Source organism: Mustela erminea, chromosome 13 (genome assembly GCF_009829155.1).
Source record: "Mustela erminea isolate mMusErm1 chromosome 13, mMusErm1.Pri, whole genome shotgun sequence".
NCBI lineage: Eukaryota > Metazoa > Chordata > Mammalia > Carnivora > Mustelidae > Mustela > Mustela erminea.
In genome coordinates, this window is record NC_045626.1 from 56,015,110 (window position 1) to 56,040,845 (window position 25,736).

The 25,736-nt window shown below is 40.8% G+C and overlaps 1 protein-coding gene across 1 annotated transcript in view; it reads right to left on the reverse strand.

The window, feature by feature from the left end:
* Window positions 1-25,736, reverse strand: part of LAMA1 (laminin subunit alpha 1) — a 158,921-nt gene that overhangs the window by 86,961 nt on the left and 46,224 nt on the right. Inside the window, exons 4-12 of the mRNA XM_032310545.1 lie at window positions 15,748-15,990; window positions 14,231-14,410; window positions 11,367-11,456; window positions 8,402-8,519; window positions 7,095-7,273; window positions 6,267-6,372; window positions 4,080-4,240; window positions 2,760-2,900; window positions 1,366-1,539 (exon numbers count right to left, since the gene is read on the reverse strand). Of these exons, the coding sequence (XP_032166436.1) occupies window positions 1,366-1,539; window positions 2,760-2,900; window positions 4,080-4,240; window positions 6,267-6,372; window positions 7,095-7,273; window positions 8,402-8,519; window positions 11,367-11,456; window positions 14,231-14,410; window positions 15,748-15,990 (1,392 nt within the window). The remainder of the gene's footprint in view (window positions 1-1,365; window positions 1,540-2,759; window positions 2,901-4,079; window positions 4,241-6,266; window positions 6,373-7,094; window positions 7,274-8,401; window positions 8,520-11,366; window positions 11,457-14,230; window positions 14,411-15,747; window positions 15,991-25,736) is intronic.

A 25,736-nucleotide genomic window follows, 5' to 3' on the forward strand; every position in this document is an offset into this window, starting at 1 on the left:
GCCCTGCATCAGGCTCTCTGCTCAGTAGGGAGCCTGCTTCCCTCTCCCCCTCTGCCTGCCTCTGTGCCTACCTGTGATCTCTCTCTGTCAAATAAACTAAAAAAAGAAAGAAAAAAAAAAGAAGAAGAACAATAAAGAACACGTCTCATCAGCTAAAAGAAGGGCTAAAGGCTTTTCCTCCTGGTCATATCCTTTCATGTAAAATGGAGATTTTCTTCATGACAGATGTGTGACAACAACCCGAGGTTCAGAATCCAGTCCGTGAACCATAAAATCAGAAAAGTGATCTTAATAGAAAAAAAAAAAAAATCATTAACCTTTGGTGATAAGATCCTATTGTAAATAAAGCACATCTTCTAGGATTATAATTTCAAGGGAAAAATAATCATTTTCAAAATAAACACTACTTAAACCTAAATCTACATAAAATCTAGATAAAATAAGTTATAAAATTAAAATATGACCAACAAATAGAAATTTCCCAAGCTATAACACCTGCACTCTGATGAAACACATACTGTGACTTCAAAACAAACCAAATGCACGGGGAAGGGGAGCACGGAGCCTGATAGATTGCACTGAGTGTATTTTCAGATCATCAGAATCTGGACAGAAGTGGCAATATTAGGGGCGCCTGGGTGGCTCAGTAGGTTAAGCGTCTGCCTTTGGTTCAGGTCATGATCCTAGGTTCCTGAGATCAAGCCCCACATTTGACTCCCCGCTCAGCAGGGAGTCTGTTTCTCTCTCTCTCCCTCTGTTCCTTCCCCCTGCTTGTGTTCTCTCTCTCTCTCTGTCTCAAGTGAAAAAAAAGAAAAAGAAAAAAAGAAGAAGTGGAATGACTGGTGAGGAGGAAGGGGACAATGGCAGGTTAAATCATATTAACCAAATTTCCATTTTGTAGAATCACCATTTTGCATTTTCTTAAAAGAACCATCCTGTCTGTTACTAAATGGGAATGTTAGGTGAGAAATGGTCCATCTTGGTAATGAAGCTGGCAGGACCCCGCCCCACTGCCCAGCCTGTCCCTCCTGAGTGCCTTCTACGCGCCGGGCTCTGGGGCTAAGGTAAGTACAGGGCTAACTAAACAAAGCAGGAATGCACCCCACGCTTCACAAAGCCCCGAGTCATTGATCCAGGAATGCAGAGGAAAGCAGAGAGCCTGTCATGGGAGACGTGGACAAGACTTCCTACAACAGACCACCCATGACCCATGTGGCCAAGAATAAAGTTCCCAGTTTAATGATGGAATAAAGTCACACAAGGCTAAGCCAGACCACGTGAGTTGACTTAAATTCCCAACAGATGTTCTTTCTTAATGTGCTCTGAGATCTTTGCCCAAGATGTCTCTCCCGGCGATGGCCTTACCTTATTTCCGAGGTAGGCCTCTGGGGCCGACCAGTAATACTTGGAAGTCAGCCTCTGTGAGACCACCGTGTTGTTGATGCTGATCCAGTGATGCCCACCCAGCGCGTCTTGCTGAGACGGGATCTTGCTCGGACTGACCAGGTCAGTGACCAGCCACCCAGACATATCTTTCACCTTAAAAAAGATTCAGAATTTCAGATCATGAAATACAAGTCCCCCGAGATGTCACCCAGCGTAGGACTAACATCCCTACAGTGAAGAAGTAGACCCAGAGACCTTTCTTAGGGACAGAGTCAATACCCTGTGGCCACAGACCCACACGACTTACAACCCTTCTACTTGTCAAAGGACCAAGAACATTGGAGAATGAGTCAAATTCTCCCCAGATCTCCAGATCAATTATAAGCAAGTGAGCAAGCAGAACTGTCAAGGTCATGGACATGTATTTTAGATTAAAAAGTAAAAACATAGCAAAGACCTTAATAGGTGCATTGGACAAAATGTCTTTTGCTAACTCTGATTTCTTCATCATTCTTTCTGCTTTTTACCAAAAAGCTGAAAATTGTCTAAAAATAACCTTCAGATCCTATCTTCCTAATTTGTCATCTACAAAGACATGATAAGCCATTACCCCCCATGGTAGCCACAGGGATTCATCTTCCTTCTCAGGTACTGTTTGGGGTTCCCACTCCCTCCCCCATGTTGCTCCCACTCCTCACCAACCTGCCAGGGAGGGAGGAAAAGAAGAGACAGGGACCAGCACGCCCCCCTGCCAACACACACCCTGAATACAGTTCTCCTGAGATGGTCATGGAGAGCCCAGTTGTTTACAACAGATGAGCCCTGTACCCTGGGGTCCACCCTAACCTCCAGCCATCCCACTGGCCTCCCAGGCACCCTTTAGCATCCCCCCAGGACTCCCCATTCCCAGAACAACTGAGGATACCTTGCCTGCCCTTATACTTCCTATGTCACTTGTTGTTCCTACTCTCACCAGGTTCCCTGAGCTAGAAAATTCTCCATGGCCCCATGTCCTGATGAGCTCCCCAGCCTGGGACCAGTGTGGAGCAGTGGGCCCAGAGCTCACCTTTGACACCACAACCAGATGCACTTCCCCACAGAAAACACTGAAACACGGTACATTCTACAATATAATAATAACATCCTATTGTTTGGATAGGGAAATGTATGTAGGAACAAATACATGACCAAGGAAGAAACTTTTGTGATACTATAGTAGCAGGCTGCCTCTTATCCGTGCCCAGGTCATTCCAAATGGCTGGGAGTGGTGGTACAGGAAAAAGCAGGCCCCCATGCTTTAGAACACAGCTCCCAGATTACTCATTTGAGGTGGCACGCGTCTTAAATCGGGGCTCTGGGAAGGTACCCCGCACCTGACTGATGGACCAAGAAAGGCTGTCACAGACATCAGAAACACCAAAGCAGAAGCACTCCGAGCAGCCCTCAGGGTTTCTCTCCTTCAGGTTATAGAATCCTGGCTTGCAGAGGTCACAATTGTCTCCCTCAACATTTTCCTGCACGAAATAGAGAGAAGATTAGCTTTGAAATCAGTGTGTCTAGGTAGAATGAAGTGGCATTAACATGACATTAACAAGAAAGGTGTTTGCAGAGAAACAGTTAAGAAAATAGATGCTCCAAGGAGATGTATAGCTTCATGAAGTCATTATTTCCAGAGCAGATGTTTTTGAAATTATGACCACTTAATTTTGTAGTCAAGAATGAGGGTCAAAAGGGGTGCCTGGGTGGCTCAGTGGGTTAAAGCCTCTGCCTTCGGCTCAGGTCATGATCCCAGGGTCCTAGGATCGAGCCCCGAGTCGGGATTTCTGCTTAGCAGGGATCCTGCTTCCTCTTCTCTCTCTCTCTCTGCCTGCCTCTCTGCCTACTTGTGATCTCTGTCAAATAAACAAATAAAATCTTTAAAAAAAAAAATAATGAGGGTCAGGATCCCAGAGCTCAGTCATTTATATTGAAATGACTTTTATGGTATTGCTTGGTTCTAAATCTTCCATTTTTGTGATCTTTCGAGAATTTTAAAGCCTGAGGAGGGTATATATCTGTCTTATTAATATAGAAAGGTATATATTTGTCTTATTAAAAACTGCTCAAGATTATTTTCAGTCACTTATATCATATGCTTAAGACCTTGCTTACATGGGAAGAAGCACAGAAGATAGAATGGGAAGTCCAACAAGTCATGGTTATTATGGGGAAACGGGTATTAATATCAGATAGCAAAAGGTCCCCACTCCCTGTTACCTAACAACTGATTTTTATCACTGTCCAATTCCTTTTTAAGAGAAATCCAAAATAACATCTCTGCCTTTAATTAATATTTATATAAATTTAGTATTTATCTGCTTCTCCTTGAAACATTAAGCTGGACCAGAATGTCAGATAACGGCCCAGGCTTAAGAAATGAAGCATTTGGTTTCACCTCGGAAGTCACAGAAATACCTCTGGAATAGACAGCCATCGCCCAGAAAGCAAAGAAAGAAATAAAATTGGGTGCCCATCAGAGGCTAAGGACAAGGACTGTGACAGAACATCATGCTTCTCAGGAAGGTACAGGAAGGAGACTTCTACTTAAACCTTGCTGCTTTGCTCAAAAACTGATCGCCTGAGCCGATGGGCTGTGTTGTTTTCTTAGGATACCTCAAAGGAAACTCAGGGTCATCTTTAACCTGCACACGTACCTTACAGAGACAAGGCTCTGAGCATGGGTCCTCATTCACACTCCCAGCCCGACTACACTCACAGCGGACGCAGGCTGGATAAGCCTTGTAACCAAACTGGCAGCGATCACATTTTTCTCCTGCGTAGCCTTCCTTGCATGGGCATTGACCTGGCCGCTTCCCTGGGAAGAAAAGGATGGCAATGCTCAATAGTAGGGCAAAAACGTTAAAGCAGGGGTTGGAAACTATTTCTCTAAAGGGCTGGAGATGAACTATTTCAAGCTTTGTGGCCAGAAATCTCTGTTGCAATTACCAACTCTGCCCTAAGTGCCTGGGACCAGCCACACATAACACCTCAACAGATAGGCATAGCTCTGTTCCAATAAAACTTGATTTATAAAAACAGGGGGTGTACCAGATACGGCACACAGATCACAGTTTATCTTGGTTTAAAAAAAGAAAACAGAGATGAAAACCAGAGGCTGGTGGAAATGTCCAATGGCGCCATGACTTTGGAAAACAGGGTACATGATATGATGAACACTGGCTGTTAAACACAAGTAATAAATTATTGAACAGTACACCTAAAGCTAAGGATGCCCTCTATGACGGTTAATTGAATTTAAATAAAAATTTAAAAAAAAAAAAAAAGAAAGGAAAGCAGTTTGGCATTTCTTCAAAGTAGGAAGCATGTTACTCTATGACCCAGGAATTCCACTCGTAACCATTTACCCAAGAACAATGAAAACATACATCCACAAAAAAAGCTAGACACGAATGTTTGTAGCAGCATTATTTGTAATAACCAAAGAGTGGAAACAAATGAAATACCCATCAACTGATGAGTGGCTTATAAAATGTGGAACATACATATGATAGAGGAGTATTCAGAAAAGTAAAAAAAAGGACCAATGGAGGCTACAGCATGGATAAATTTATACGAAATGTCCTGAATAAGCAGCTCCATGGGCAGAAAGTAGATCAGTGTTTGCCTAGCACTGGGGCAGAGGGTGTGGAGGGAAATGGGAAGTGATTACCACGGGGAAGGGGTTTCTTACAGAGTGATGAAAATTGTCTAGTAGTAGGCTGTGTTGATGGCTGCACACACAAGTATACCCCAAAACATTGAATCCTGTACTTTAAATGGGTGAATTGTATGTTAGTGAACTGTATCACAAAATAAAGCTTTTTTTTTTTTTTTTGAAAGCGCAAGGGGAATGATAAAGGGCAATCAGCACTATTTTTGCTTTTAACACCAGCTCTGAAATTTCCTAGTTGTGTAACCTCAGCCAGGTTTCTTAACTGCTTTGAGCTACAGCTTCCTTGCCTATAAAATGTGTTAAATAATTTCTATCTGCTCTGGTTGAATGTTTAAATGATGTATTTCTTAAAATGAACCCAATCAAGGGTAATTGTCACTACAATCACCATCATCCTCATTATCATTAGCATCCCATTACCAGTCACAGGGAAGGATTAATTCAATTGTGTAAATTACCCCCTGCATTGCGGGTGGGCTCCACACTTGGCAAACCCTTCCCTGCTGGTCAGTATCCACTTTAACTGATAGTGACTGAGAATTTGATGAGGTCACAGAAGTCTTTGAAAAGATGCAACTTTTTCAGGAGATTGTGCTATTTGCAAGTCCTCTGCCAGTTTTTGCAACAGAAAGAACACTGACATTTACAAAGTCAGCAGGAGAATTTGTTTGCTTTGCCAGATGATGTATGCAAAAGCCTTGTGAGTGTCTTCTAAGAGCTAAAGAAAAGGATTGCTATTTACTGTGTTCCCCATATGGCTTTAAACTGGGACTTATTTCTTCTTTTATCAAATGCTCAATTATCTGCTCAAATGTCATTCCATCACCCCAAGATTGCCCTCTTACACCCCACCTCCCTCCGATCATGACTCCTAAGTTTGCTCCATGCCCATAGCATTCATCCCTACCCAGAGTTATACTATGCATGTACTTCGTTGAGTGTCTGCCTGTGAGCAGAACTTTTGCTTATCTTGTTCAAGTACATATTCCTGGGCCCTAAAAAATTGCTGGCCACATAGTAAGTAGGTTGATAAATATTTTATAAACAAAAGAATCAGTAAAGAATCATGTGATCTGATTCTATCCAGTGATGATAGTTCCACCAAGCACAAATTTCCACGCCCCGCCCCCCAAATCAATTCAAGCACAAAAGCGAACCAAGGAGCTACCTTTGTGTAAATCCGATTGGAGCTCATCTTTAATACAGACTGAACTCAGGGACCCAAAAGGGTCACAGTCACAAGGACGACAAGGGTTGTCTTCATAAGGAGACACCTGAAAGGCAGAGTTTGTCCTCGATTATCTTACCAGAATGAATGACAATATTAGCAATAATATCAACAATAATACCAATGACAAGTTATTGGCTTTTTATTCAAGATGTGACTATTATAATGATTTTGTATACCCAGGGAGTGTAGGTCTCAGGAAAATAATGTGAACTCAAGACAGAAAGCCCTAAATGTTTTTGGATGGGATGGCAGCCAGTGTCGTTAGTAAGGTGCCTTCCTTCTCCATGATCACTGTTACAGGGCTCCCCTTGCTCCTCTATCTCTCACAGTCATGTATAACCGTCACCTAGACCAGACCTCTGTAGGAGCCGGGTGATAATGACTTATCAGGTCAGCAGAGGATGGACGAAGCACTCCCTAAGGGCAAGATACAGCTGCGATAGTTTTTGGCTGACTCTTCACATTCACAGTTAGTATTACAAAACCAAGACTACACAGACAGTAGGGCCCCAAATCCAAGTTAAATTAAAAAGTGAGCATCCTACTCTGATTAAGAAAACAGGACAGACTGGATAGGAAGTGGATATCTGAAAAAGGCTACTAGGAGAATAAGAATATAAAGAAAATATTACAGAAGGAAATGAGTTTCCAATATTGGAGATGACCATTAGCAAAATCTCTTTTCCATTTTGGAAAGACAATGAAATTCAGCTTTGGTGAAGAAACACTCTCACCTTGTATGGTCTATAATATAAACACTCTCACCTTGTATGGTCTATAGTATCCGTCAATACAGGTCTCACAATTGATCCCCATGGTGTTCTGCAGGCAATTGATGCAAACCCCGCCTCCTTGGAACTGTCCAGCAGTATTCAAACTCCTCCTCTGACTGGCAACAGTTTCATCATAGTAACAGTCTTGGGCTTTATTGTGACAATTACATTCTAGGAGAATTCGAGCATCACAATTAATGTATTTATTAAGTCCTATATAAAGAAAACCCTTCCCTCCCTAAGTAAGTTTCTAGGACCGTAAATTAAATCAAAATTCCAGAATAAGTAAATTTAATAGATTATGGGCAATTTTACAGAGGACGATTGGGAGCAGACATCAAAATTATACACATGCATACCCATTTGACCTCTCAACCTATCTTCTGGGATCATAATCCTACAGAAATACCTGCATTTATGAATGATATCTACAGGCTTGATCATCACACCGCTGTTCGTGTTAACAGAAGACTGGGAACAACGAAACTATCCATGGATGGGTAGCTATTTTAATGATATCGCATCCATTTAATGGAATTCAGTGGTACTGTTTTTAAAAACAGCATTCCAATAGAGAACAAACTGGTGGTGACCAGAGGGGAGTTGGGTGGAGGGAAGGGCAAAATAGGTGGAGATGAAGTCACGCTCATCCTCATGAGTACTGAGTAATGAATGTATCGTACCCCTGAAACTAACATAACACTGAGTGTTAATCATACTGGATCAAAAGAAAAATAAATAAATAAAATAAAAAAAGAAGAACAGTGTTTCATATTGCTAACATGGAAAGATTTTCAAGACATACTGTCAGCTATAAAAGCAATGTATAGAATGATAGGCCTGGCATGTCAGGTCCCACGTAGGAGCTACGGTGGGGGGAGGAATAGGCTGATGTATGTTTTATTTGCATAAAAATTTCAGGAAGAACATAATAAGAAATAGTAAAAAGTAGGATGGATGGAGACAGAGTGGAAGTAATACTTTTCCCTACATATTGTTTATATATTGGTGGATGCTGGAATCGTGTGACTATATCATGTACTTAAAATTTAAATCCCTCCCAAAATTAAATCCAAATTAATAAAGAATACATTCACATGTGGGAAGTGGAAACCGAAACAAAATGGCAAATCCCTAAAGATGCACGTAGGCCTTAATATTTTAGTTTTCAAGTAACACATCACTTTGGGAACTCTTTGAATATATAGAGTTACATACTAGTCAAAATGTCAAGTCATCATCAGAGTAAGCGTATTGAGAAGGAAAAACGCTACATCCTTCCATTCTCAGGAGACCTACTTTCGCACGTGTTCCCGGCGGAAACGGTGCCAGGCCGCCAGGGCTGCTGGTGGTACCCCGGGCAACACCGGCTGCAGCTCTCTCCACAGGTGTTATGCTCACACAGACACTGTAGTTTCTAGAAATGGGAAATACAAAATGACATCTGGAAATTAACCTGCATAATTTTTGTAACTTTATTTGTAACGGAGTTGATCACGGTCACATATCCAGCATGGCGGTGACCCTGAGGACATAGGGCTCCAACGGAGCATGGAGGCATTCATTGTTGGAAGAAAATATATGCACGTGACCTGGTTACAAACAGAAATGAGAGAGAATAAAGTAGAACTAAAACTGAAATGAGCTCATGAACAAAAACTTTTCCAAATAAGATGCACTAATGTTCAGGGTTTATAAGCACCTCCTAAACACTTGGTTGATCTGCCTGGTTTTCAGCCTCAATAGAGGATAATCCTATTTGAGAGTCAGCGAATTACAAAGACTGGAGGGGGATGGAATACCAAGTCGCTTCATATAAGTTGTTTAAAAGGAAACGGGGCATCATACTATTCACTTAGTATTATGCTAAAATGGGTAAAATTGATTTTCTCTTGATTTAGTACCACAAACATGGAAGAGGGACAAAATGGGAGGAAAGCAAACATTCTTTAAGAAAAAAAAAGCATAAATGATATAAATTATAACTGCATGGTTTTTGCTTTGCAGTCTTATACAGAAAAGAGCTTCAAAGATCATACATGGAACCGTATACCTGAAAATGGTTAAAATGGGAAATTTCATGTTACGTGTATTTTACAACAAAAAATTCATAGTATGTATTTATTTAGAAATACATCACCCAAATGAAAAAACATAAAAGAAATAAAAGGCATCGAAACTGGTAAGGAAGAAGGAAGGCATGTTACTATATACGGAAACCCCAAAGACTCCACCAAAAAACTACTAGAACTAATAAATGAATTCAGTGAAGTTGCGGGATGCAAAATTAACCTACAGAAATCTGTTGCATTGCTATGCACTAATAATGAAGCAGCAGCAAAGGAAATTAAGAAAGCCATCCCATTTACAATTACACCAAAAACAATAAAACATCTAGGAGTAAACTTACCCAAAGAGGTGAGAGAACTGTCCTCTGAAAACAATAAAACACCAATGAAAGAAATTCAAGATGACACAAAAAAATGGAAAGAAATTCCACACTTGTGGATTGGAAGAACTAATGCTGTTAAAATGCTTGTACTACTCAAATGAATCTATAGATTTAGTGCAATCCCTACCAAAACACCAACAGCATTTTCACAGAATTAGAACAAACAATCCTACCATTTGTATGGAACCATAAAAGACCTCAAAGAGCCAAAGCAATCTGGAAAATGAAAAATAAAATCAAAGGTATCTCCGGATTTCAAGTTATATTACGAAGTGGTAGTAATTTAAACAGTATGGTACTGGCATAAAAAACAGATATATAGATCAATGGAATAGAATAGAAAACCAAGAAATAAACCCAGAATTATATGGTGAATTAAGCTTTGACAAAGAAGAAATGAATATACAAGGAGAAAAAATATCTTCAATAAATGGTGTTGGGAAAACTGGACAGGTACATGCAAAAGAGAGAAACTGGACCACTTTCTTTTACCATACATGGAAATAAATTCAAAATGGATTGAAGACCCAATGTGAGACCTGAAACCATAAAAAGTCTTGAAGAGAGCACAGGCAGTAATTTCTCTGACATGGGCAATGGCAACATTTTTCTAGATATGTCTTCTGAGGCAAGGGAAATGAAAGCAAAAATCAACTATTGGGACTACATCAAAATAAAAAGTTTCTGCACAGCAAAGGAAGCCAACAACAAAACTAAAAGGCAACCTATTGAATGGGAGAGGACATTTGCAAATGACACACCCAAGAAAGAGTTAGCCTCCAAAATATATAAAGAACTGATCCAACTCAACACCAAAAACAAACAATCCAATTAAAAAATAGGCAGAAGACAAAAAAAGATATTTTTCCAGAGAAGACATCCAGATGACTTACAGACAAATGAAAAGATGCTCAACATTACTCATCATCAGGGAAATGCAAATCAAAGCTACAATGTGATGTTGCTTCACACCTGTCAGAATGGCTAAAATCAACAACACAAAGGATGAGGATATAGAGAAAGGAGAAGAGGTTACACCTACACTCCTGGTGGGAACGTACACCAGTGTAGACACTGTGGAAAACAGTGTGGAGGTTCCTCGAAAAATCAAAAATAGAACTACACTATGATCCAGCAAATGCACTACTGGGTATTTACCCAATAAATATAAAAATGCTAATGCAAAGGGGGTACTCGTACCCTATGTTTATTGCAGCATTATTTATGATAGCCAAACTATGAATGAAGCCCAAGTGATCGTCAATAGATGAATGAAGAAGTGCTATCTTCTACAATGGAATATTACTCAGCCATAAAAAAGAATGAAATCTTGCCATTTGCAACATGGATAGAGCTAGAGAGTAAGTCAGCCAATGACAATGACAAATACCATATGATCTCACTCATATGTAGAATTTAAAAAGAAAGAGAGGCAGAGGCACATCAAGAAACAGACTCTTCGTCATAGATAACAAACTGATGGTTATCAGCGGGGAGGGGTGTGGAGTAGGGAAGATAGGTCAAATAGTGATAGAGATTAAAGAGTATGTTTATCATGATAAAAAAAATCTTTTTTGGGCTGGACAAATGAGGAAAAAACAAACAAAAGAAATATATCTTCCAAAGAAAGTGGAATAAATTTGTTCAAAAAAATGAAACCAGTTAAATTAACCTGAAAAATTTTTTTTTGCAGCATGATTTCATACCTTTCAACATCTGACTTGAGTAAAGAAAAAAAAAACAGTAAGGCAAACACTGTAGCTATAACTCGTCTTTTAAAGTTTTAATAAGCTGTAAAATACTGGAACTCACCTTTGTAGTTTCATCCCAGGGGCAACTACTGGCGTGTCCATAACAAATACACATTCCTCCAACAGAAATGTCTTTGATTGAATAGTAATACTAAGGAAAAAGAAAGTGACAAACAGAAATTAAGGCCTCTTTTATTTCAGTTCAAAGAAAATGTTGGGCTCTCCAACATACAGCTCAGCTGTTACGGGTAACCTAAAAAATGATTTGATACACCTTTTAAATTATACTTCATGCACAAAAATCCTTGTGTTGATTTTAAACAAAAAGTGCCCCAATGAGCTCATCAACAGAAACCAAATGAATCTAAAAGAATTCTGAACTCGGCTGCACCTCATACCAGCCACTCATATTCAAAATCCATAAAAAACACTGAATGCAGCACTCTACAATTGAATATAGTACTTTATACAAAAGATAACAACTCATGACCAAGTAGAATTTTCCCCCAAACTGCAAAGTTCGTTCAACAAAGGAAGATCAGGGGCGCCTGGGTGGCTCAGTGGGTTAAAGCCTCTGCCTTTGGCTCAGGTCATGATCTCAGGGTCTTGAGATCGAGCCCCGCATCGGGTTCTCTGCTCGGCAGGGAGCCTGCTTCCTCCTCTCTCTCTGCCTACTTGTGATCTGTCTCTGCCAAAGAAATAAATAAAATCTTTTAAAACAAAGGAAGATCAGTAAATGTAAATCACCATATTAACAGGATAAAGAAGAAAAAAATCATTTGATCATTTCTATAAATTCACAAAAAATGTGTTACAGACATGTTTACCACCATCCATTTAAAAAAACCTGGCAAGCCAGTAAAAGAATCTGTTCAGCCCTAATAAAGGGAATCCATGAAAACCTGAGAGCTAGCAGTGAAAGATTAAGTGCTTTGCTCTCATCATTTCCATTCCACATCCATGGGAGGTCTCATCCAGTTCAATAATGCAAGAAAAAAGAAAGCAAAGACAGAAAGAGTGAGTAAGGCCAAATTCTCATTATTTGTAGATGATATTATTGTGTACTTGGGAAGGTCTAAAACAAACAAACAAAAACCTACTAGAAATAATCTGTGACTTTAACAATTTAGCAAAAGTAATATGCAAAATCAATCAACAAAAATGGGCTGTATTTTTACACATTAGCAATGGAGAAACAGAAAATAAAATTTAGAAAGCAATCTATTAAGGCTAACAGACAAAAATGTATATTAAGAATAAACTGAATAATAGAGGTACAAATAAATAATGAAACATTGCCAAGAGGAACTACAGAGGGCCAAGACAGGTGGAGAGATACAGGATGTTCACGGATTAGAGAATCCAATATTATCAAAATGTCTTCCGAAGTCCTTCTCAAACTGATCTATCAATCCAGTGGAATCTCAATGAAAATATTAACAGGATTTTTTTTTTTTGGGGGGGGGAGGCAGAAATTAACAAACCCATTCTAAAATGTATAAGGAGACAAAATGAATCTAGAATAGCCAAAGATATCGAAAAAGAACTCAGTTGGGCTATTTTAATACCTGACTTCAAGGCTTAAGTCTAAAACACTACAGCAATTGAGAATGTTTGTTATTGGCATGAAGACAAATGGTGCTGGCACAGTTGCAGGCATATACAGGGAAATGAAGAGCCTTGACCTCTACCTCACACCAAACACAAAAATAAATTTGAAAGACAATAGATGTAAAAGCTAAAACTATAAAGCTACCAGAGAGAAGCCTAGGATAACATCTTTGCAAACCTGGAATTAAAAAAGTGGTTTTCAGGAAAGATACAGAAAACATGAAGTATTAAAGAAAAATAATATATGGGACTTCATTAAAATTAAAACCTTTCAAATGTCATGGGAAAGTGAATAAGCAAACTCCAGACAGAGAAGATATTTGCAATGTGGAGATCTGACAAAGGACTTGTACACAAAATATAAAGAAGTCTTTTATAGCTCTGTAATAAGGAGACAGAATGACCCAAATGAAATATGGACAAAAATATTCGATCAGATACCGATAAGCATGGGCTCACATGTGTCATCAGGGAAATACAAATTAACCTCACAAGGAACCGTCCCCATATGCATATGAGAATGGCTGATCTGAAAATGGGTTGAAGGGCACCTGGGTGGTTCAGTGGGTTGAGCCTCTGCCTTCAGCTCTGGTCATGGTCTCAGGGTCCTGGGATCAAGCCCCACATCCGGCTCTCTGCTCAGTGGGGACCCTGCTTCCCCTTCTGTCTCTCTGCCTACCTCTCTGCCTACCTGTGTCAAATAAATAAATAAAATCTTTTAAAAAAAATGAAAATGGGTTGACAACCCAAATCTGTGACAATCTGTCATACAACTCCACTCTCACCGGTTGCTGGTCTACAAAACGATAAAACTTTCTGTACGGCTTCACAAATTCTTCAATATTAAACACACAGCTACACTATAACTCAGTAATTCCACTCCTAGTTTATCCAAGGGATTTGAAAATATTTGCCCACATAAGCCTCGTATATTTACTATACACTTAAAAATCAGTACATCTTTTTGAATGTAAATTATAACTCAAACTTTAAAATTTCCTTTTAAAAAGCGAGAACAACAGCTTACTTGCTAAAGATCAGACGCGGAGTCAGACCAGAGTGTAAAGAGCAATACCGTAGCACTCACTACAGAATGGCATTATGGAAGGGTGGGGGAAGGGCAAGGACACAATGTCAGAACCATCCCCTAGTTGAGAAAGGTGGCATGTTAAACAAAGCATATCTAATGATCTTCAGCGAAATAAGTGGGAAAAAGGCCAACCTGGGAGAACGAAGCCAATCAAAAAGAAAAGTCTGTGTTCCTTAAACAAAATAAACCTTTCACAATGGGCGGGAGCTCTGCCATAGACTCACCCGTCTTGTAACAATAGGATCAAGGTCTTTAGGATCACGGTGGCTGAGGGTCATGAGATCAGCGTTGAGGGTTCTAATGCGCTGTAAGCGAAGGCGAATATATCGGGCGGAAGTAAACTCCAACAGCTTGGGTGAAAGATCATCAGCGCTTGGTCTGCCGTTGATTAGTGATGTGTGAATCTAATGATAAAGACATCAAAACAAACAAATGTCCATCTTAACCATGCAAAAATATAGCCCTGATTGTTTAACTTCAGGACATAATCTTTTACCGATACTACTTAAAAATCAAACCGAACAACTAGATTCTTGTAGAAACCCAACATTTGTTAAGTATTACCAATGAACACCATGATCACAAAACATCTTCAATTAATTTGAAGTTATGCCTTCTGGCAGCTCAGAAATGGCTAGAAAACTTAACAGGACCACTTCTCCCAGTGTGGAGGGTATTTCAACATGCATCATTAGGCTATGACTCCTATGAAACAAATTCTAAATGCCTAGAACATACTGGAGAGAGTGAGAGAAGGTTCCAGAAAGCTTTGTATACTCACTCTCTTAATCTCAGCTCTTGAAACAATGCAGGCTTGCTGCGGAATTCCTGCTGGGAAGAGTCCTCAGGAGAGGATTTGTAGTTTTATCTCATCAAACCAGACACTACTAAAGAATGGCTTGTTTTTTGGGGGCACCTGGGAGGCTTAGTTAGTTAAGCATCTGACTCTTGCTTTTGGCTCAAGTCATGATCTCAGGATCATGAGATCGAGCCCCTCACTGGGCTCTGCCCTGATTAAAATTCTCTCTCAGTCTGCCCTTCCCCGCACCCCCTATCCTGTTTCCTCTACTTACAAAAAAAAAAAAAAAGAATAACTTGTTTTTGATTATACTCTGCCTTTTTTTTTTTTTTTAAGATTTTATTTATTTATTTGAGAGAGAGAGAGCATGAGAGGGGAGACAGTCAGAGGGAGAAGCAGACTCCCCATGGAGCTGGGAGCCGGATGCAGGACTCGATCCAGGACTCTGGAATCATGAAGTGTGAATTCATGAAGTGTGAATTCCACTCTGGGCATGGTGAGCACTGAGCTATAGTATTTCACGAGCCATCTCCAACCCTCAACACTTCCAAACAGGAGAATGTCGCAGAGAAGACTAGAAACTACATCTTTTAGAGGCATTTTCACTCTCCCTTTAATATTTCAACAAATGTGCTTGCCCTGGTGTCATGGGAAAGGTGCTTTAAGAGGATCTGATAGAGTTATTGAGTCATGGTAAACGGAAGACTAAGGGCTCTTCCTGAAAGGAAGAAATCAATAAGGTGAAATGTATGGGTTACAACATCAATCATCAGGAGACTCCCGTCAATATCTTGAACACAGCTAGATAGTTAAAGATCTCTGTAATCTGTACTCAGAGAGATCGACCTGGAATGTCTGATATTGGCTCTTACAACGGCTATCTTTACATCAGAGGTGAGGGCTCTGGAGAAAAACGCGACATGGCTGCGGTGGGCACAGTACCTCTCCATGCTCAAGGGGCACCAGGCGAGAATAGTAAGAGGTGCAGATCACTTCATCGTCAGCCCTGTAGGTGGGCGGCCCCCGTCTCGGAGTGATATTGTAACGAGTCAAACACTCCGTGTCACTAACTGCATAATACTGCCAGGGGCTGAACACTGTGCCATCCAGAGAACGTTCCAAAATCCAGTTCCCAGGTCGAGGCGCATTAGCAGCTTTGATGATGACGTAGGCGACTTGAAAGACCTAAAACAAGGATAGTAAGAAATGTCAATCAAGAACCATTAGAACCTCTTGAAAATAAATTGCCTCTTGGGAGACTGATAGGATGATCGCCAACGTCTCCTCACGCTTTTGGGTGTAATTCCATATAAATGTTGATCAGAAATAGGTCTTGTGAATATTCCCCTGGAGGCATCACTTTGCCAAATAAACTCAAAAAAACACTCTCACGAATAAATATGTTTTATTGCAACCATCATGAACAGTAGTAATATTAACAAAAGTGCTTGTTCTCTCGTTTTCGGTGTCATCGGGATCCTGAATGATCGTAGTGACATCACATTACACCAATGGTAGCTCAAGTGTATTTCTTTAGTAATTTGGAAATAACACATCTGAATATGAGGGGGAAAAGTCCACTACGTGTGTGCCTATTTGAATGACGTCAATCCAAAACATGAACAATACAGAAAGCCGACAAGGATGTAGAACAATAGGAACTCCCATGAATCGCTGACAGGAATGCAAAATGGTAAAGCGGCTTTAGAATGTGGTTTGTCAGTTTCTATAAAAGCTAACCATATTCTTACCGTACAACCCAGCAACTGCACTGCTCGGTACTTACCTAAATGAATGGAAAATTTCCAAAGGCGAATGGATGAACAAAGTGTGATACACTGTCCACTAACATATTATTCAGTGATAAAAAGAAATAAGCTCTCACACTATAAAAAGATATAGAGGAAATTTAAATGCATGTTGTTAAGTGAAAGGGCCAATCTGAAAAGGCTACATACAATATAATCCCCCAAATATGGCATGCTGGATAAGGTAAAAATACAGAGACAGAAAAAGATCAGTAGTTGCCAAGGGTTGAGGGGGAAGGACAAATGACCTCCGGGGGCCACAGAGGATTCTTAGGGCCGTGAAGCTACTCTGTAGAATATGTAATTGTGGACACGTGTCATTAAACATCTGTTAAAACCCATAGAATGTGCAACACAAAGAGTGAAACACTGTAATTACTTAATTAGTAATAATGTGTCCACATCAGCTCACCAGTTTAAACAAATATTTTACACTAATGCAAGATGTGAATAAGAAGGGGAATGGATGCAGAAGAGTGAGGGGTGTATGGGATTCCGTACTTTACACTCGTTTTTCTGTAAACATTAAAAACTGTTCTGAAAGATTAAAAACTGTTCATTTAGAAAGAAATAAAAAGTTAGAAAGTGCAGAGCTTGCATACGGGGGGAAATGGGATGTAGATGAGCAATAGCCAGGTAAGTCTTGCATTTGGAAGGGAATTTTGTTGCTGCGTAGCCCCAAATTCAGCACTAAAAGGAATCATGTGTCCACTAACCAGCCCCTCTTGGAACAATTCAGTGACAGGAAATTCACTTGCTCTTAAGATAGTTCTTTTGTTTTATGGAAATTTCCTCTGTTAGGGGATCTTTCCCTGAATTGATTCTCAAGGTGCCTCATAAATTCCATTCTCTGGAGCTGCAGAAAACATGCGGATTCCATTTCATGTAGCTTTCCTATAGACACTTAAATAAATAATCATATATCATCTCCAGAATCCAAAGTTCTCCGCTCCAACTTCCTGTTTATCTGAAAATATTTACCATTTCACAAGACTCTAAAAAATGGAGATGCCCAGGAATGCCTGGCTGGCTGAGTTGGTTATGTATATGACTCTTGATTTCAGCTCTGGTCATGACCTTGGGGTGGTAGGACTGAGCCCCATGTGGGACTCCAAGCTCAGCAGGGAATCTACTTGAGATTCTCTCCCTCTCCCTTAACCCCTCCCCCGACTTGTGCGCTTTCTCTCTCTCTCTCTCAAATAAATAAATAAATCTTTTTTTTTTTAAATGGAGGTGCCCAGTGAGACAGCATGATGGGGCAGCCCATTAGAGAGGGATAGAAGGAAAGGAAATTCACAAAGACAGCTGAAATGAAATGTATTTCCCTTCTGTTTTCCAGTTTCACATTTAAAATGGAAAGAACTAACGGGATGACTTCATGCATGTTAAGAACTTTATGTGTATCATCTCATTTAATCCCAAACAACTCCTTGAGTTCCAAATGACTGTTGTGCCCATTACATATTTGGAAACTGATGTATAGAGAAATTGAGAGACAAACTACTGAGTCAGAGGTCCCAATAAGAGCACTGGCCCCCACAAGTCCACACATACCTAAGGCTGCTGAACTTCCTTTTTGTGATACTCAAATAAAAGACACCTAAGTTCACTTGCACACTGGGTCATCTAAACAAATGCAGTGGCAGCTGTTCCAACTAACCCTGGAGTTTCTATTGGGAGAGCCTGGGATGAGCTGGGGGGGCGGGGGGCGGGGATGGGAGGTTGTGTAAGAAACAAAAATTAATGACAGCTAATGCTAATGGAGCATGTACTGTGGCCAACAATGAATTATTAATAATTAATAATATTTAAAGAATTATTAATAATATTAATACAATTAATAAGCTACTTAATTAATTAGAATTATTAGTGCCTCATTAGAATCATTGGCTTTTATAATTCTATCACTAAATTCTTCTTATGAAGTATATATTGTTATTTCTGTCACTTTACAGATGAGAAAACTTAGGCATGGAAAGGTTATATAATCCCAGGATCTCATAGGTACTGTGAGAGCCACAGGGACTCCCGGGTGGCCCAGTCAGTTAAGGATCTGCCTTTGGCTCAGGTCATGATTCTAGGGTCCTGGCACCAAGCCCCACATCTGGCTCCCTGCTCGACGGGGAGTCTGCTTCTCCCTCTCACTCTGCCACTCCCCCTGCTTGTACTCTCTTGCTCTCTGTCAAATAAATAAAATATTTAAAAAAAAATGTATACTGTAGGGCTTTGAGCCCAGCAGTCCGTACTCAATCACCATGCTTTGCTGGTACAGAAGGCAAGGAAAAGGAAGGGCCACGTTCCAGGCTGGGGCAACAGGTGGGTGCTAACCCAGTTTTTCCATTATTGCAATACCCTGTTCTTGGATTTTCCTCAATCTCTTGTCAGCTTTCATACTGAGAGCTTAGCCATCTACGAGAAAATCAGGCTAAATCGAAGGACAACCATGAGGGGGAAACTTCAGGACAATTCTTCAAGGAAGGAAATGTTTAACTCTTATCTTGATCAAGGCCTTGGGCTGTGAAGCTGGGTATTGTTCTCACAATCTCTCCATAGTCCTCAAGGTCCCCAAATTGGAGACCAAAAAACAAACCCAGAAAGGCACTACAAGCTGTGAATCTATGAAAGAAGAAGAGGAATGCATGAAGCATCCAAACACAGTTTGTCCTCAGTGAAGCCATGTTTTTGACTGAATTGTGTCTCCCCAAAACTCATATGTCAAAGTCCTAACCCTTACTACCTCAGAATGTGACTCTATCTGCAGACAGGGTCAAGAGGTCATTCAAGTTAAATGAGGCCATGCAGGTGAGCCCCAGTTTAACACGACCAGGGACTTCAGAAGAAGATTAGGACACAGATGCACACAGACCTAAGGGCGACCATGTGGGGACACCATGAGAAGCCATCTACAAGCTAACAACCTAAGTTCCAGAAGAAATCAATCTACCAACATGTTGACTGTTGGGTGAGCCACCCAGTCTTCGTTACTTGCTACGGTAGGCCTAGCAAATTGATACAAGCTCTGATTCACCAAGTGTGCATTGATCAGTAGGTCCTGGCTCACAACAGAGAAAAAGTTAGGGATTCTATGTTAGTAGATAGATCTTAAACATTTACGCAAATGAAATCTGTGATACTTCTGTTGCTCGTGTGTGTGTGTGTGTGTGTGCATGCACACACGTGTGCATGGTTGACTCAACTGCCTTCCCTCTCCATCTAAGGTTGGCCGCACACAAGCTGACAATGCAGGTTTTCACCAGACTTGCAGTCACTGTGGTCTTGCCAAACCTGACACTGACTCAGCCATTTCAAAATTCACCTTCATCACTGTTTTCCACCAAGTGGCCTTTGTTAATGATCACCGCAATGCACATAAACAGTGTCACCTAAATACAGTAGACTTATATCAAACACCACTTCCTGCAGAGAAATCCAGACAGGAATTCCCATGTGGGCTCCTGTCTTCACTTACATATATATTAAATCCACCTCAGGCCTGGGCATCTGACAAGCACAGGTAGTCTAGCTCTCCAAAGGTGAGGGTTAACTTCCAATGTAGGTGGTGAAGTCAAGTCTCTCATCTCCACAGAAAGCTTGGCCCTTCTCTGCTGGAGCTCGGCCCATAATCTGTGGGGGACCCAGATACCACGCGGGAACACCCCTCTAGAAATATTCCATCCATATGAGCACTTATGGCCTTTGTAAAAGACTAGAGGGATGTTTTCCCTCTTATGTGCTGGAAAAGAGATTTTCCCAGACGAAAGAGTTTTAGGTTCTATGTCAAATGACATTTAAAAAGACTTAAGTGTGGAGCACCTGGGTGGCTCAGTCAGTTAAGCGTCTGCCTCCGACTCAGGTCACAATCTCAAGAATCCTGGGATCTAGCCCCACACTGGGCTCCCTGCTCAGTGGGGAAACTGCTTCTCCCTCTCCTGCTCCCTCTGCCTGTGCTCTCCTGCTCTTTCTGTCAAATAAATAAACAAAATCTTTAAAAAGAAAAAAAAGAGTTCAGTGTATTTGTTAAGTAGTATTTCTCAATTATCCCCATAAAAGTAGTGTATTTATGCTTTGAAGCTTTATTTCTTATGATATTATTAGAAGATAAAATTCAAAATCATCATTTGAATATTTATTACTCAAGAATAGAGAAGTTATTAATTACTAGAAGGCCATCTACTACCACAGGCAACGAATCACTTCTGAGTTTAGAGTATCCATCACTCAAACATCTAGTTAGTTGATAATCTTGTGAAGTAACAAGCAAAGTTTGGGGCAAGGAAATCTTGGCACAAGGGATATGTGTAATGTACATTTTAGGTATGCCTCTTACAGACAATTACCTTAAAAGGTCGTTTCTACCATATTTTAGTTGACTATTTACTGTTATCTCCTAGTTTCAGGACCAGCATTCAAAATTAACAGACAGAAGGAAACAGATTTGTGAATGAGAAGAGAACTCTGGAATAAAACTAGATTTGTTTTTCTTTAAATTCGGTGTTGTTGTTAGAAATGCAAAATAAACATGTCAAAATCCAATCTCCCCTGCCCCCAACTTTCTTCCCTTTCTGCCTTTTCTTTTTATTGGGAAGAGAAAGAACTGGTTATCAGTAGTGACAAATTTAGATCAACTCAGTTTCTTTCCTTAATTTTTTAAAGATTCGTGTCTCAGAAAATCAGGAACAGCCACTTTGGAAGCAAGCTCAAGACACTTCAAGTAGACACTGAGGAAAAACAAAAGTACTAAAGGTGGTCACCAGCCAATAGAGGGCACAGCCACAGGAGCCTATCTGAACAGTGAAGAGGCACCTAGAACCAGCTATCTGAAGACGGGAAAGGGATATTTGAAACATCTGCCAGAAGCAGTTCTGTTTCTTGTCTCCTAGAAAAGCTACTTTAAAAAAGGCAGACCAGGAAGCTGTCCCATGCACCACATGTCACAGTTTCCATTTAAGGATCACTAGCAGTGTTGCAATGGAAAAGGGTTGAACCACTTTTAAGAAGTCAAAACTGAAGAGGAAGGGGTTGGTTGGTTTTCATTCCCTGTTCCCATGTTGTCTCTGCATCATTGTCCCCAGCGCTCAATGTCCCTGAGCACTCTGGAATGATTTTGCTAAGTTTTGTGGAAGCTTAGTTGGATACACCTCAAAAGCACAAGCAGGGATGTCACCAAATGACTTTGTGAGCATGTCTACCTTTTTCCCATCCTGTAAGTGTCATGTGACAGCCCAGCATCCCCCCCCCCCCCAAATGAGATAAACACGCTTGTGAGATATATTCAGAGATCATTCTCAGATCTGAGAAATACAAAAGGCACCTTTCCTATCCTCTGGTGCCTAACCTCCACCAGGTTTTCACCTGAATATCTTAGCCTTTGAAATTATATAAGGATTTTCCCCAAAATGTCATCTTCCCTTTCTCAGGATGTAACAGAGGTGACAATAAGATAGCTTTTCTTTCTTCCCCTACTGACTGTGGAAGTAGGCTCACAAATGTGTCCTGGAGACTGAAGAAAGAAGTTAGCAATATTCCAGAAAAAAAAAAAAAAAAGGAAAAATGGACATCATGGCTTCAAATAAGTGGTCTGCCTGACATAGAGCCTTCTGCGTCCTGGGCTGAACAAACGTGTGCAGACCTGCTCCATGCCCTTGGCCTGTGGACCGGGAACCTGTGTCCTGAGAATAATCTGCTCAGTAAAAGAAGAACAGAGATGTGACCCCAGATGGTCAGCTCTTCAGCCAGGTAGAAAAATGACTGCTCCTTTCCTGGGGAGAGAAGCAGAAATCTTACTCTCAGAGATGCACTCCAGCAGGACACGAGGGAGCGAGGAATGAGCCTTAACAATTTTCTACTTACGGTTCATTCAATATACATGGATTGAGCATCTGCTTTGTAAGAGGGACTGTGACAGATGCAACCAATACAGCAGTGATGTGGGGGAGGAGTAAAGGGAGAGAAGGGACAGAAGGACAGGGAGTGAAGACCCCGCAGGGCCAGAGCACAGAGCAGTGTAGAAATGGCAGGAAGCCAGGCTGGCCTGAGTGTAGACAGTGGGAGGGAGCCTGGGCAGGGCGTGCGTCCTTGCACTGTGTTCAGACTTCTAGACCACGAGAGAACCTTAAACCAGGAAGCTGCAGGGTCAGCAGGGATGAAAAGATCATGCAACTGGATGTGGGTGCCGGGAAATCAGGGAAGATGCTGGTGTTGACGTAGCGAAGACCAAGACCTAAGCAGAGACAAGGTCAAGTGGATCTTCAAGAGTTTTTTAAAAGGTCAAATGTGAGTGAGAAAGAAAACACAAAGAGGCCAGGCAGAGCTCTCCAGCTCTCAACTTCTCAACTCAGCATCTGTTAGATCTCCTGTTGGCCCACGATACCCGAGTCGCTCTAGCAATGCCTTCGTACCTATAGCTCCATGTCCCTTCTCCTCCTCCCTTAGCTCACTCTATAAAAGTAAAAGGGGCCCCTAATCATTAAGCCTCACAAATCCAACAGGCAATACCATCCAGAAAAGCTGTGCAAATCTGCACTTGACTAACTCCATTAAACATTAACCTGTTCGTTACACATTTACAACTCCTAGAAACAATAATTGTGTGTTTCTTTCCTTTGTTCATGAAATCTGGCTGAATCGTTTACAGTTTTAGCACTAGAGAGATTAGAAAGCAGTTTTTGTTTGTTTGTTTTTGCAAGACTTCGTTCTTCATGTGGGAAGTTGGTCTATGTCCTATTTAAAGATTCTCATTTTCCTTTAGAGACATCGATCTTCACTGAGCATCTGTCACTTGTCAGGCACTGAACTGATGGTTATCACATTTAAATCATCGCATTTAAAGCTTTTTTTTAAAAGACTATCTAAATAAGTGTCTTATGCAGGAAGGCTTTTGTTTACTTAAAAAGATGTGACAGGAATGTAAAAGGGTGCAGCCATTATGCAAGACAGTATGGGGGGGTTCTCGAAAAATTAATCATAGAATTCCCTTTTGAGCCTGTAATTCCAATTCTGAATATATGCCCATTAAAATTGAAAGCAGGGGCTCAGACAGATACTAGCACACCAATGTCTACAGGAGCACAAATCACAATACCCAAGAAATGGAATTAACCCAAATATCCATCAATGGATATATGGGTAAACAAACTTTAGGATATCCCTATAATGGAATATTATTCAGCCTTAAAAAAGAATGAAATTCTACGAGGCGCCTGGGTGGCTAGTGGGTTAGGCCTCTACCTTCGGCTCAGGTCATGATCCCGGGATCCTGGGATCGAGCCCTGAATCTGGCTCTCTGCTCAGTGGGGAGCCTGCCTCCTCCTCTCTCTCTGCCTGCCTCTCTGCCTACTTGTGATCTCTGTCTGTCAAATAAATAAATAAAATCTTTAAAAAAAAAAAAAGAATGAAATCCTAATACATTCTACAGCATGGGTGAACCTTGCAGACATGATGCTAAGTGAAATAACAAAGGACAAGTAACTATAAATACCACCCACATGGGTTACCTAAAGTAGCCAAATCCATAGAGACTGAAATTAGAAGTATGGCTCATTGGGGCTGGGGAAGGGTGGGAGGAATGGGGAGTTAGTGTACAAAGTTTTATTTTGGGATGATGGGAAAGTTCTAGAGGTGAATAGTGGTGATGGTTGTCCAACAACGTGAAGGTACTTAACGCCAGTGAACTGCACCCCTAAAAATGGTTCCTCAAGAAATAAAAAGATGTAAAAATAGGGAAAGAACATTAGATGGTATGAAATTCAACTTTTTGTGGAAGATGGAGATTTCCAAATTGAACGTGAGTGGGAGTCCGGTATCTCCAGTGAGGGAATTCTGGAGAAATCAGTGAAACCATGTGGAGGTCAAACACACAGTGTAAGGGCACGTCTAGAGTCTTCCCTTTCCTACATGACCCTATTTCTGTCATGTTCTCATGAGCTCCGGTAAGACATGATGGTAGTTCACTACGTATAAAACCTGAGCCGCAAACCATTAGGGTTTGAAAAGGAAAATGAGATCCCAGTGATGTCTGGTCTGGAGATCCACAGTTCAGACAGAATGCTTTCCCCCTGGGGTTCATGAGCTGACACCTGGGCAGCAGCTTCCTGTCTGGCCCCCCTGGGTCATTCTGGTGGAAAGCAAGAAATAACGCTCAGTGTTGGCCATCTCAACGGAGGCCATGATCATCTCACTAGCTTTCTTGTGTTTGTGTCCTATGAAGATCAAAGGAACTATGCTCTGATAATATGCCAGAAGGTATTAGAGAAAAGAGAAAAATGTTAAATTTTAAGTCTGACAATTCTCAGTCTCCTTCCAAATACCGGGGGCAAGTTCGCAGGAACTACAAAATCTGCACTAGTTCAGCCACTTGCTGATTTGCTTTTAAAAATATAATGACTGCCTAAGTTTGACCAAAAGCTTTTCTAGAGGGCATGTTTGGGAACCCTGGTACTCCCCACTCCATTTTTCTGTCAATCTAAAATTTCTCAAAAAAAAAAAAAAAAGTCTATTGGCTATTTAGTGACAAAGAAAGCTGATTTACGCATTATTATCATAGTTATCAGTTACTCAAAGAAAGCCTACACCACCCCCACTGGCTCATGAGTGGTTTTAAGTCTTCACCAAACTTCTCAGGATGTCTGGGTTTGGACAGCTGTGCCTCCCCAGCTAATAATTTGCAGGTTTTAATTTGATCTCACAGCTTTCCCAGGTTCCATTTCCGTACCTTATGGCGCATAAAGGGCAGGCCAGAGCAGGTCGGTGCCCTCCGAGTTGCTGCAAAAATATTTTAAAGGGTTCCCAGGTCTGAGGAAATGTGCGGGCATCTAGACTATCATCCCAGTCATTAGAGTTTCTACCTTTGTCACTATGATGGCTTTGTCATCCCACCGAGATTAATGCTTCTAGAGTAAGACTTCCAGAATCGCTCCCCCCCAGTTCATGAGTTTTTAATTTCTTACCATCTAGAGAATGATAAAACTCAATTTGATGGTTTCTACAACTCAGGCTTCAAATGACAAATCCAGAGAATATTTTCTCTACCTTCCACTGCATTTTTCACAATGAAATGCGGGAATATGAATCAGTATGTTCTTCACTTATCTCGCATTGTAAGTATAGTGTGAAATAACATTTGCA